General features: G+C 31.3%; 2 protein-coding genes across 2 annotated transcripts; both read left to right on the top strand.

Annotated features, from left to right (window-relative positions):
- The first annotated feature begins 2,909 nt into the window (after positions 1–2,909).
- On the top strand, positions 2,910–5,824 carry LOC114404667 (F-box/kelch-repeat protein At3g23880-like). The gene is made up of 4 exons (XM_028367531.1): positions 2,910–3,657; positions 4,366–4,385; positions 5,501–5,626; positions 5,798–5,824. The coding sequence occupies exons 1-4, from the start codon at positions 2,910–2,912 to the stop codon at positions 5,822–5,824; spliced, it is 921 nt and encodes a 306-aa protein (XP_028223332.1).
- Positions 5,825–9,137: 3,313 nt separating this feature from the next.
- Positions 9,138–13,810, top strand: LOC114404669 (F-box/kelch-repeat protein At3g23880-like). The gene is made up of 5 exons (XM_028367532.1): positions 9,138–10,024; positions 10,190–10,226; positions 12,776–12,852; positions 13,547–13,631; positions 13,718–13,810. The coding sequence occupies exons 1-5, from the start codon at positions 9,138–9,140 to the stop codon at positions 13,808–13,810; spliced, it is 1,179 nt and encodes a 392-aa protein (XP_028223333.1).
- Positions 13,811–14,682: the final 872 nt, after the last annotated feature.

The following is a 14,682-nucleotide window of genomic DNA, read 5'->3' on the forward strand; positions in this document are numbered from 1 at the left end:
GAAAATGTGAATGGTTGAATATTAAGGAAGAAAAAAACCCGAAAAAGGAGAAAAAAAAAGCAGACATTTGTGAGCTCTGAAATGCTAACAGAGTGAGCTCTAATGCAAGAACAGAAAACTGTGATTGGTCATTGGCCAAGAGGTCGGGTCAGGGCAGAAAAAGATGCTAGCAATGATATCTATTATCTATCTATTACTATATATTAGAAGTTTTCCCCTCCTCTCTCTCTCTCTCCCTGCCACATGTCATTATGTGGTTAAAATTTTCCCGCCAAAGCTACAATACACAACTAAGGAGCTTTTTTTGGGTACTCACAAAAAGCTCTATTGAAACGGAATCAAAACAGCATGGTTAATATTTAATCAAATATTAATTGTTTCAACTTCTGACCATATATAATTATTGCAAATATTAATTACTTTACAAAATTAAGAAAGTATTTTCACTGAACTGACAGAAATATTCTTATTTAATAATTACTCATAAATATTTTAACTAATCTTGCATTAATTAATATTTTTATTAAGTGTATATTATATTAAAATATAAAGATAAGAAAAATATAGAAAATTATTTTTAACAAAATATTTCTCTAACATTTATGTTTGTAAACAGTACTATTTTTGTTGCATTTCATTTTTGTTGGAAAGCTCTACTAAATTGTGGATACCCCTTAGCCTACCTTACTTGTGGCCTCTTTAGGTGGTGATTTAGTCCAACATCAACTAAAGATAAAATCAAACTAAAATATATAAGTGTGGGACAAACTTCACCTTATAAACCGATTTTGTATGATTGAGTTAGGCCTATAACCCACTTTCTAAAATGGTACAAGAGTCTATTCTAGATCCATCGTTGGGTCACCTGCATTTGACACACTCCAGACTGAAAGTCTTGGGAGTGAGGTGTAACATCCCAATTTTCATAAACTAGATTAAAAAGAATTTTATTTATAAATAATAGAGTTTTAAAAAAATGATGAGATTTTATAAATAAAATAAATAAGATATAATTATTAATTAAAATAGTGATTTAAGAGAAAATAAAAAGGGTATTTTATTTATTTGTTTGATAGAGAATAAAAATAAAGTTTTTTTATAAAATAATAAATAAATAAATAGAGTAAACTTAGCTATAAATAGTGTTAGGTCAGTTTTTCACACTGACGGTGCCTTTTCTTTCCTCATTTTTTCGTTTCTCATTCTCCTCTCAAAACCCTTTTTTTTTCCCGCAGCCCACCAAACCTGTCTCAGAAGAACAACGATCTGGAACTTATTCACCGTTGGATCATCGTGAAATTTGATTACCACGTTCGAAACCCAATTCTGAGCATTCTCACCATTGGGAATTGCAAAAACATGTCGGAGCTAAGAGAAATACCCTTCACACCGTACCTTTCTCTTTTCCGCAAAAACCCAAAATGGTCTCAGTAAAGCTACAATCCCGGTTTCGATAACCGTTGGATTTTCATTCAATTTGGATATGTTGTTCACAATTCAATTGTTCACACTTCCACCGTTGGATTTGCGAAATAATATTCGTGGAGGGAGAAAAAGGAATCACATGAAGATAGTACAAGTGGAGACTTCAATCTCTTCTCCGTCTCTCTAACGTTTGGGAACTCTATCAGAGCAGTTGGAGGAAAAACTGAAGGAATTTTAGGAAACCACTAGATTATGCCGCTGTCACTCTCTAACCTTTATGATTATAAATACAATATTATTGTGTTTTATGTACCAATTGATGTCCTAATGAGAATTGATTGATAACTTGAGTGTTCTTGATGTCTTTGTGTTTAACCCATGATTTGATTAATTGATTTTGATACAATTGTGAGAAACTATTCAGAGGTTTTACACCCCATGTTGTGATAAAATCTTTTGTATAAATTGTTATGTTTAGGTTATGAAATGATGATTCAAACTGTGCGTATGTGATAAATGGAACATGTGACGGATGATGAAATACATGTGTATTAAGATGAAATATATGTATTGAGTTGTGAACTATGAACTGTGCAATCACACAATTGTAAGACCCTTTAAGGGCGACAAGTATTATGATGGGCTCCACTGTGGGAAAACCGATGAGTTAAAATAATTTTGAAAACAATTGAGTAAATGTGTGTATTGCATATTTCCATTTGGGAACCCGACGAGTTAAAATAATTTTAAAATAATTATTGTAAAACTTTTACTTAATTATTCATTCATTGATCATTGTTATATATTTTACTTTTATGTAATATAGTATATTCTTAAATTATTATATACTCCAATAATAGTTTTTAGTAATTATAAAAAATTATTTGTAGTTATTAAAATGGACTATGATTCGGAGAAACATATCTAATTATTATTTTTTCTTTTTCTTAAATATATGTCATAAAATTTTAAAATATGTTGAAGAATCTGATGATAAAAACTATGAGAAACATATCTAATCTTTCTTCTCTTTCTTAACCCAAATGGACAAAAAATGTTATGTGTATTTAAATCAGGATTTATTGCACTAAATTTGTTAAGAAATTGTTTTTAGCTGCTGCATCTTTCGCCTAATTTATTCCAATTTTATTAGAGCAATTATTAAAAGATTAAATAAATTTATCTCTGAAATAAAATATATTCATTTATCGAAGGGTTAAACCCTAGAAACATTGGGACATATATATATGCACTGTTCACGAAGGTGCATGTCTTGATAGGTACAGAATTTGGATTCAGAGTGTTTCGGCGCTTCGCTGAAAGTCATAGAAACATGTGACCAGAGAAGAAACCATTTGGAACACCTTCAACTGATGAAAAATTTCTCCCTCGGATCCATCCCTAAAATCCACATGGAATCGTTTGATGTAAGTTCGTTATTCCATTCCCTAAAAATTGAAACGTTCTTGTTCAATTTCGCAAACATGCCAGGTTACCATCTGGTCGGTTCATGTAATGGGTTGCACTGTGGGGTTAGCGAAATACTAGAAGGATACCGTGTTTGTTTCTGGAACAAGGCGACAAGGGTGATATCCAGAGAATCGCCAACGCTGTCTTTTTCCCCGGGCATTGGTCGTAGAACAATGTTTGGGTTTGGCTATGATCCGTCAAGTGACAAATACAAGGTTGTAGCAATTGCATTGACTATGCTCTCACTTGACGTATCTGAAAAGACTGAGATGAAAGTTCATGGCGCGGGTGACACTAGTTGGAGAAACCTTAAAGGTTTTCCTGTTCTTTGGACTTTACCTAAAGTTGGTGGAGTGTATCTGAGTGGAACCCTTAATTGGGTTTTTATTAAGGGAAAAGAAACCATTCATTCTGAAATCGTAATTATTTCTATTGACCTGGAGAAGGAGACTTGCAGATCACTGTTTCTTCCCGACGATTTTTGCTTTGTTGATACAAATATTGGAGTTTTTAGAGACTCGTTGTGCGTTTGGCAAGATAGCAACACCCATCTTGGCTTGTGGCAGATGAGGAAGTTTGGAGATGACAAGTCTTGGATTCAATTAATAAATTTTAGTTATTTACATCTTAATATTCGTCCTTATGAAGAAAAATCCATGATTTTACCACTGTGCATGTCTAACAATGGAGACTTCTTCATGCTGAAATTCACTAGAAATGCTGATGATGAATACCAAACAATTCTGTATAACCAGGGGGATGGTAAGTCTCAAGTTTCTGTCGTTCCCTCAGATAGTTTCAGAACGTTGTTGTGGCGCAACCTCAAGATTTTTACCAAAAGTTTGGTCATACCTTATTGAAATTCTACAGATGTAAGTTCTTGATTACCCTATTTAATTGGCATCATCTAATTTCTATCTTTTCAATTATATAATGATAATCTCGAACGCTTTGTCAGATGTTTAATACTTTCACTTAATTATGTGAGATCTAATCTATATCATGTATTAACATATATTCTTCTCTTGGGTTGTGAATTACTACTAGAAATGTAGCATCTGGTAACCAATTTATTAGCATGTAAAGAAATATTGTGGATTCTAATAAAATGTCATTTGTTAACATTTATACAAATTGTTACTGTTGCCTGCTTCTCTTTTGTTATCACTACCATTATCAAATTAGTAAGCTGATATATCTGTGTTGGGCATCATATTACATTCTTAGATAAAATTACAGGATTTTGAATCGTAATTACAGGATTTTAGTGAAATAGAAGTTAGATCATTCTACAGATCCTTGGTCATTTCATATTTCATTGATTCTTACTTCTACAATTTCATTCTACAGATCATTGGTCACAGGTTTTATACTTTCTGATATATATTTCTTGCATCGGAATGCTACATCTGTTAAACTTTGCTTAACCAACTTTCTAAGACTTTCAACTAACAAAGTTTTTTTTTGCAGGTACGGAGACAGGAAGAATGGTACATTATACTGTAGTATTTATGTCGCTAGTTCTTTAAATTGGAATATCATCATTGAGAAACAAATACTGATGCGTTGTTGTAACTGTGACAATTATTAGCACTATGGCTAATATATTTCAGACATAATTGACTTTATATATATGTTCAATTCAGTTGTCAATTTATCAGGTTGCAACTGTTCCTTGGAAACGATACCTGGCTATAATACACATAGTCTAAACTCTTAAGAGATTTCTGTTATAGCTGAATCCCTTAGATGCAATGTGATCTTGCTGGTCGAGTGCAACCTCGAGTTTCTTAGAGGTTGTATCAAAAACAGATACTTGACACAATGCCTCAATACCAATTAAGCTGAAATTCTCCACCGACTTTGCAGGTGGTTATACACATAGATGGATTCTTAACTCTTAAGTTTATTTAATTTTCTATTATATTAATTTTTTCTTAACTCATATTATAGACTAATTAGTATACTATCTTTTTTATTAGAGCAGTGCTACTAAATATATTGAAAAGATTGGAATTTATGTGACACATGTACAACACAATTATACACTAGCAACTTTCATAAAAGCATGCTGAACGAATTGGATTCAAGCCTATATATAAGAAGTTTTCTAATAAATCTCATTTGCTAAAATGATGTAAATAATAATTTCTAGTATTTTAAATCATGATCCAGTTATAGAAGCAGTTACTAGAAGGTAGATCAGTTACAATTTTCACCGGTCGGGCAAATTTCCATTACATTTTGTGTGACTCCAGATGATATTGATTGTCCCTATGCTCGATCCTTGATCAGCTTACAGGTTATGACTCAAAACCTGATTTTAGTGGTCATACTCATATCATTATCATTACATGCTAAGTCCTCATGGTTCATGATGAAGTCTGTATATAAAAATACTACATGCATGTATGTGTACATTATGGAAAAATACTGCCAACACCTTATGTTGGGGGAAATGTCTTGAAAATTATGACCAGGCCTTGCTTAAAGGTAGGTGTAGCTTTGGAGTGTCGATCACAAATGTTAAATTGAAAATTTTAGTTATGTAAATTTGAGTCTAGTTTATCTATTCTGGATAAATGTACCAAGTTACTTGCTTCAGGGAATAGAAGAGAAGACTACCAAGTTGAAAGGAAGTGAGAAGGCTCTAGTTGCACGGCATGAAGCTAGTCATGCTGTAGTAGGTACTGCAGTAGCAAACCTTCTTGCTGGACAGCCACATGTTGAGGTAAACCATGGAAAATGCTCTATTTTTTGCCATTGAATATGTCAATGCCATTGCAGATATGTGGATGATGCTTGGACCAAGTTACTTGTCTGCTTGAATTTTTGGATTTGTCACACTATTGAACTATAATTATTCTCAAATACTCTGATTGATGATTTGTTGTTCATACAGGCTCTGGTTATCAGACTCCTGGTTTAATGACTTGTGACCAAAATTGGTTAATTTCAGTTTTTATTTTTTTATTTTTAGGTGTGGACTTTGGAATATCTTATTTTAGAATTCATTTATCTTGTTTTATGGTGGGAAATTAAAGAAAAGTATAAATCTGTTATGTGTGATATTCAACGATAATAAAACAAGTAATAAATCAAATATTCTGTTCCATTTTGTAAATACACTAGTGCTTTATGGGTGTGCCTCTTGGCACTCCCACTAGTCCCGCTGCTCTAACAATTTTTTTATCCTCAAAATACCCTTCAATGAATACTTGTTCCTTATTTCTTGTCTAACAAGTAATTGTTATATTTACGTTGATTCCTTATGATTAAAAATAATGATTTGTTAATTTTAAAACCATTTTATTGTTTTTTAATTCCTAATTAACCTCACTTATGTGATTTTTTTTTCTCTTTTCATTTTTTTTCTTTACTTTACTATATAAGACACACTAAATTCAGGTTTTCAATAATAAAAACTGAAGAATATATTCCTTCATGAAGGATAAGTTGAAGTTTCCTCCACAAGATTCCTTTAAAGAATATACTTATTGTATATATATATACTTTTGAAGTGTGGTTCTACTGGTAGATAAGAAAATTAAAATTGTATTAATTTGAAGGGCTAATCTGACTGTTTTGGAGGGTCTTGGTGCTCATTTAGAAGGTAACTGTACGTGCTGTATTTTATATTTGGTGATTGGTGGAATGTATGTGTTGATTGCCAAAAAATTTATAGTGAATACTTGCAATTTTTAAAACTTAAATAAATGGTTAGTATCTATGTTTAGGGATAAGGCTTAACTATAAAATAGAAGGTCTTATATGTAGTATGTCATACTTATATACTGTTGCCACCAATATTTTCATAGTTTTCTTGTTAGCATGTCAATTTCTTTTGTTGTTATGTTCATTTTGTACTGTATTAATTAAATTCCTATGCGTGTAATGTATGGTATTCTTTTCCAAGGTTGGATTTTATACAGGAAAAGCGAGTAACTAAAATGATGAATATCCTTAAGTTTGCATCATTTATTTTCCGCCTTCTTGCAAACTATGTCTAAATGAAATTAAAAGCTCTTTTTTCTTTCTATGCATTTATTACAATTCTTTCTCAATTATGACAAGTACATATATAATAATTTTGAATGATTTTTGTTCACCAATTTTTTGTGCATATAGTTAAAGTAAGATTTAAATTCTGATAATTGTTTTTATATTTACATGCAACGTAAGTTGATAAATTAAGCTTATATGTATATATATTTATTCGATGTTATTTTTTTTTTGTTTTTATAGAAATATTATCTATATTTGATATTAAGTAGTTCTGGTAAAGTAAAATAATTAAGATTAGCGTATCGTCAGAAATTAAAACAATCCTCATATATAATTTAATTTAAAATTTCATTTGAATTTTTTAATATTATTGCATGGTATAATTAGGGAAAAAATGTGACTTTCTTTTAAGTTTTAATATTTTTTTCACCAAATAAATCATGAATTTAAAATTAATTTTATTGAGTAATAAAATATCATCATGTTGGGAAGAGAGACGATTTTTATCAAATATGATTTTAAATTCTATAGTCAATTATGGTGAGTTTTTATTTGATAAAAAAATATTACTGTAGGTTTTTTTAAATTCTAAGATTGTAATTAGAAAAATTATATTAAATTCTATAGATTCTAAGTCGACTTTTGGAAAAACCATCTTAGGCAGGGTTTAGAGAAATTTATAGGGGTCACCATGGAAGCTTTCTTGTGGGGTCTTATGATAATAAACTAGAGAAAGCTTTAAATTCTAAAATGAATCAAATCATTATTGTTCTAACTTTCATTTGTGAAATGTTGTCAAAATGTTAAACAACTAAGAAGCAAATTAAAGTTAGACTCAGACCTCAAATTTGCAAAAGAAAGATTCGAAAGAATTGAAAGTTTTGAAGAGCCAATATGCGGCCCTACCAAAACAAGAAAAATTTAGCATTTACCAGCAGTAATTGTTATTAGCTTTTGTTTATTTGATTTGGGTAATATAGATAGGTACAAGGGTAAGCAGGATTTTATTACAAAAGATTTATCTATTGAAGTTTTATTAATTTTTCTATAAATAATTTAATTTATATAAAATAATTACGCATCATCTTTCTTGTTTTTCGTACTTTAGAATTTCATACCGTGTAGGAGTATTGTTATGAGAAAACATATTAACATCTGAATTGTTAAACATTAAAAACATGTACACATGTATGAACTTTTTGCGTGAAAGTATATTGATATTTGAATTGCTAATATATATATATATATATATATATATATATATATATATATTTCATTTTAATTGTCGAACCTTTCTCTAGTTTATTATCATAATAATTTTAATATGAAAATTTTTCCCTATACTCTGTCTCTTCTCGCCTAACTAAAGATTTATTGAAGTTTTTTTATCAGCAAATTTAAATTCTTGTTTCTATTTTTTTTCATTCCAATTAAATTTGGAGAGCATTTTATTTATTATTTGTTTATAGTTTTTATACTTCATTGGCATAATAGTTTAAAAACTTCATAATTTTTTTTTACTGAAAAATTTCTTATTGTAAAACTTTTATGTAATTTAGTAAAAAAATTGCAAAATTTCCTCACAGTTACGCAATTTTTTCCATCTACTCTATTAATTCAATTTACAAAACTATTTTTACGTAGTAATTATAAAATATATTATATTCTTAAATTATTATATACTCAAATAATAGTTTTTAGTAATTATAAAAAAACATTATTCTTTAGTTATTAAAATGGATATGATATAAAATAAATATAATTATTTTCCCAAACTAAATACTATGCACAGCACAGGCCCATAAATAGTGAGAAACATATCTAACTTTTCTTTTTTCTTTTTCTTAAATATATCTCGTGAAATTTTAAAATATGTTGAAAAGTCTGATGACAAAAATTGTAAGAAACATATCTAATTTTACTTATTTCTCTTAATCCAAATGGACAAAAAAATGTTATGTGTATTTAACTGAAGATTTATTCCACTAAATTTGTCCAGAAATCTGCATTGTTTTTATCTCCTGTATCTTTCGCCTGATTTATTTCCAATTTTATTACAGCTTTTATTAAAAGATTAAATAAATTTATCTCTGAAATAAAATATATTCATTTATTGAAGGGTTAAACCCTAGCAACATTGGGACATATATATGTGGACTCTTCACTGAAAACCACAGAAACATGCGATCAGAGAAGAAACCACAGAAACATGCGATCAGAGAAGAAACCACAGAAACATGCGTTCAGAGAAGAAACCATGGTCGCCACTCCTCTGTGACGAACTCATCGAGGAAATCTTGTCTCGTCTTCCCGTGAAACCTTTGATCCAATTCAAGTGTGTGTGCAAAGGATGGAACTCCCTGATGTCAGATCCCTATTTCATCAAATTGCACCTTAGCAAATCTGCTGCGAAGGACGATTTGGAACACCTTCAACTGATGAAAAATGTCTGCCTCGTATCCATCCCTGAAATCCACATGGAATCGTGTGATGTAAGTTCGTTATTCCATTCCCTACAAATTGAAACGTTCTTGTTCAATTTCGCAAACATGCCAGGTTACCATCTGGTCGGTTCATGTAATGGGTTGCACTGTGGGGTTAGCGAAATACCAGAAGGATACCGTGTTTGTTTCTGGAACAAGGCGACAAGGGTGATATCCAGAGAATTGCCAACGCTGTCTTTTTCCCCGGGCATTGGTCGTAGAACAATGTTTGGGTTTGGCTATGATCCGTCAAGTGACAAATACAAGGTTGTAGCAATTGCATTGACTATGCTCTCACTTGACGTATCTGAAAAGACTGAGATGAAAGTTCATGGCGCGGGTGACACTAGTTGGAGAAACCTTAAAGGTTTTCCTGTTCTTTGGACTTTACCTAATGTTGGTGGAGTGTATCTGAGTGGAACCCTTAATTGGATTGTTATTAAAGGAAAAGAAATCATTCATTCTGAAATCGTAATTATTTCTGTTCACCTGGAGAAGGAGACTTGCATATCACTGTTTCTTCCCGACGATTTTTGCTTTGTTGATACAAATATTGGAGTTTTTAGAGACTCGCTGTGCGTTTGGCAAGATAGCAACACCCATCTTGGCTTGTGGCAGATGAGGAAGTTTGGAGATGACAAGTCTAGGATTCAATTAATAAATTTTAGTTATTTACATCTTAATATTCGTCCTTTTGAAGAAAATCCATGATTTTACCATTGTGCATGTCTGACAATGGAGACTTCTTCATGCTGAAATTCACTAGAAATGCTGATGATGAATACCAAACAATTCTGTATAACCAGGGGGATGGTAAGTCTCAAGTTTCTGTCGTTCCCTCAGGTAGTTTCAGAACTTTGTTGTGGCGCAACCTCAAGATTTTTACCAAAAGTTTGGTCATACATTATTGAAAGTCTACAGATGTGAGTTCTTGATTACCCTTTTTAATTGGCATCATCTAATTTCTGTCTTTTCAATTATATAATGATAATCTCGAACGCTTTGTCAGATGTTTAATTCTTTGTCACTTAATTATGTGAGATCTAATATATATCATGTATTAACATATATTCTTCTCATGGGTTGTGAATTACTACTAGAAATGTAGCATCTGGTAACCAATTTATTTTATTAGCATGTATAGAAATATTGTGGATTCTAATAAAATGTCATTTGTTAACATTTATACTACAAATTGTTACTGTTGCCTGCTTGTCTTTTGTTATCACTACCATTATCAAATTAGTAAGCTGATATATCTGTGTTGGGCATCATATTACATTCCTAGATAAAATTAGATAATAATTTCATTTATAATTAAATTTAAGAAAAGAAGTAATGAAACCACTGCATGTGAATTCAAGGATTCATTCATCAGCATCTCAATCTTAATCTGTGCTATCTTTGTCTGATCTCTCCAACCAATGCTCTCCCTCTCTGTCTTTCGTTGACATGTTTTCTCTCCCTCTCTCTCTCCAAATGCCAGCTTCATCAATTTCTGCAACACTAGATCTGAATATATATTAGTGCTTTTTTTACTGTATGACTGTAGCTTTGAATGATTTCAACCTATAATCACAGGTTTTATACTTTTTGATATATACGTCGGTTTCCATTTTGCATAGGCATTCGGTCTAACCAATCTTTTTTGTGATTCATTCTCGGTCATTCACCTCTTTCATTGCTTTGCAAATTTTGAATCGTGATTACTGGAATTAAGTGAAATAGAAGTTAGATCATTCTACAAATCCTTGGTCATTTCATATTTCATTGATTCTTAATTCTGCAATTTTATTAATTCATGATGCTACTTCAATTTTAATAATTTTATCAATGTTATGGTTGTTTTTGTCTTGCATCAGTATGCTACATTTTGTTATACTTTGCTTAACCAACGTTCTGAGACTTTCAATTAACATCAAGTTTTTTTTTGCAGGTACGAGGACAGAACAACAATGGTACATTAAACTGTAGTATTTATGTCATTAGTTCTTTAAATAAGTATATCATCATTGAGAATACATACTGATGTGTTGTTGTAACTGTGACAATTATATCAGCACTATGGCTAATATGTTTCAGACATAATTGACTTTATATATATGTTCAATTCAGTTGTCAATTTATCATGTTGCAACTGTTCCTTGGAAACGATATCTGGCTATAATACACATAGTCTAAACTCTTAAGAGATTTCTGTTATAGCTGTATCCCTTAGATGCAATGTGATCTTGCTTGTCGAGTGCAACCTCGAGTTTCTTAGAGGTTGTATCAAAAACTGATACTTGACACAATGCCTCAATACCAATTAAGCTGAAATTCTCCACACACTTTGCAGGTGGTTATACACATAGATGTATTGTTAGGGTTATTTAATTTTATAATATATCAAATATTTTCTATTAAATTTTACTTTACTCATATGATATACTAATTAGTATATTATCTTTTTTATTAGAGCAATGCTACTAAATATATTGAAAAGATTGGAATTTATGTGACACCAGTACAATACAATTATACACTAGCAACTTTCATAAAAGCATGCTGAATGAAATGGATTCAAGATTACTCAAGCCTATATATAAGAAGTTTTCTGATGAATCTCATTTGCTAAAATGATGTAAATAGTAATTTCCAGTATTTTAAATCTTGATCCGATCCAGTTATAGAAGCAGTTACAATTTTCACCGGTCAGGCAAATTTTAGTTGTTGTCAACCAAATTTCAGTTGCTGTCTGCTGAAATGGCTTCCAAAATTAGCTAAATCAGTGTAAAATTTCCCTTCTCAAGACAATCTGCTTGACATTATTTTGGAACCGTGCTGAAGCCTTTGGTTGATCCAATTGACAGATTCGTGTGTTAACAAAATTTGCATGCCCCGTGAGACCAAATAGCTGAACAAGTTCAGAAATTTGACGGAAAAAACATGGAATCTATTTGGGGTGTTCGTGGATTTGATTTGATCATTTTTGAAGGAAAAATCATCTAATTTATTCACTTTAGATTCTTACTTTATCATCTAGCCAGTTTTGTTCAAAACTTTAATCCGATATAATTGGATCTAATTTGATGCGATTTGGATTGAATTGATTTTCTTTTTTAATCGTACTTTTATTTTTATTAGAAAATATTAAATATTAATGTAATATATATAATAAAAATTAATTTAAAATAATAAATATTTTATTTATATAACTATATTTATGCATCTTAACTCAAATAGTAAGTAATATGATAATTTTATAAATATATAAGAAATAAAAATATATTCATATGTAAAAGTTTGATTGGGATTGAATTTTTTTAATTGACCTGGAGAAGGAGACTTGCAGATCACTGTTTCTTCCCGATGATTTTTGCTTTGTTGATACCAATCAATTCTGAAATCAGGTTCATCCGCCACTACCAATCAATTGCTTGCTTGAATCGCTGTTTGGAGGTTTGGAGAGCGAGAACACCTTTTCACGGTACAGGCTGTTTTTGGGTTTTTTAATGTTTTTTTTTTATTGTATATGTTTGTGCACTTTTTGCATGTTTTGTGCTTGTCTTGATTTTGATTATTGTATGCACTGCATGTGCACTTGAAGACTCTTGTACCATTAACTGATAATAATGGAGGTATTTCTTGTGTCCTGTAATTTTCTAATATTGTTAGTTCATTCACTCAGTTCTGTAAAGACTTAACTACATCTAGTAGCCATTGAAAAGAAGCCTCTAATACGCTTTGAGAACCCTAAAAGAAGGCTCTCATAACCTAATTTGCACTTTCGAAATAGTTGTTAATAACTTGTATCCACATCCTTGGAGATACTTCTTTTAGTTGAAAGCTTCTAGGCATTTTTAGAGAATCAACTTTTGATCTTTGAGGATCAGTTCAGAGTCTCAGAATGTAACTTGAATAAAAAAGTTCATTGTAAACAGTTGAACCATTTGTTGCTAGAGAACTTGATTATCTTTGATTCACTGGGTTCACTCGGGCAGAGTTGGCTTTAACAATTTACAAAGTCTTCAAGCCATTATTGACAATGAAATTAATATCCGGTACATGATCAAGTCTTTCAACATTTTATCAGTACAAATATTGGCTTCACGTAGAATATTGGAGGCTAGGGAGTTGTAGGGATGCTAAATTCTGGCTGGACAACCAGAATGGTGATACAGTTTTTGGGCTTTGGCTGACAAGTATAGCAGGTTATTCACAAATTCTTGTAATCCGAATGCCCTGGTGGCTGAAATGGGATATTGGGTAAATAATTGGTGTCGCATATGCTTTTTCTCTGTGAGTTGTCTGATTCAGTTGGGAGAAAATGTTACTATTGGATGGGGCTGCAGGTACCCTCCCAAACAAACAATGTTATTTTTAGAGGGGCCAATGGGAATTGGGAAGTTGTGTTGTGTGGCCGCATGGGATCTGGCAAAACATAGAGCTTGGGCATGGATTAATGCGAAAGGGAAAGGAAGAAAATTCTCTTATTGTGAATGGGAGATGAATCCCAGGGCTTGTTTGAATTGTTTAACGTTATGATTGTTTCGATCTCTTTGTGAAGGAAAGGAGATCGATTAATATGATGATACAGGACTTACGTGAATGTTGAAGGAGTTGGTAAGGGTTGGCTTTTTTGTATAGCTTGCTTATTTGCTTTACACTTAGAAATATACGCACGAAGGGTCAACAGCAGATGATGGTTGGGTTTCATGGTTAAACTGTATTTGTGCTGCTGGTATAGATACACAGAAACCGTGTGAGTCCATTATTCCTTGTTGGTGCACGACCTTGTATTTATGTTGTTATTCCTTATACAAGCTTCTTTATTTATTTATTTATATATATAATAAATAAAAAATATTTTCAGCCTTGTGAAGAAAAAGATCATTGTAAACAGGTGTAGCATTTGTTGCTAGAGAAATGATTATTTGGACTCACCAGGTTCACTAGAGCAGACTTGGCTTTAACTTTTTCAGACAGCTTCAAATTAATTCCATTTTTCATTATCAAATTGATATGAAGCACATGATCAAATCTTTCACAGTTTTTATTATAGTACAGAGATTAGCTTCACATGAATGGATGTTCTTTTTAATATAACCAATGATTTTTATTAGATATATGTTTCAAAGTTTTAATTAAAAAAATCAACATGTCATTATTTATTAGAAGAATCTGATGACAAAATTGTGAGAAACTTATCTGATTTTTCTTCGTTTTCTTAACCCAAATCGACAAAAAATGTTAAGTGTGTGCTTTTTTTCTGCTTTTGCTATGGCTTTCCTAGTAGGTAGGCATTTATATAAGGATT

Source organism: Glycine soja, unplaced genomic scaffold, assembly GCF_004193775.1.
Source record: "Glycine soja cultivar W05 unplaced genomic scaffold, ASM419377v2 tig00105714_1_pilon, whole genome shotgun sequence".
In the NCBI taxonomy this organism is placed as follows: Eukaryota; Viridiplantae; Streptophyta; class Magnoliopsida; order Fabales; family Fabaceae; genus Glycine; species Glycine soja.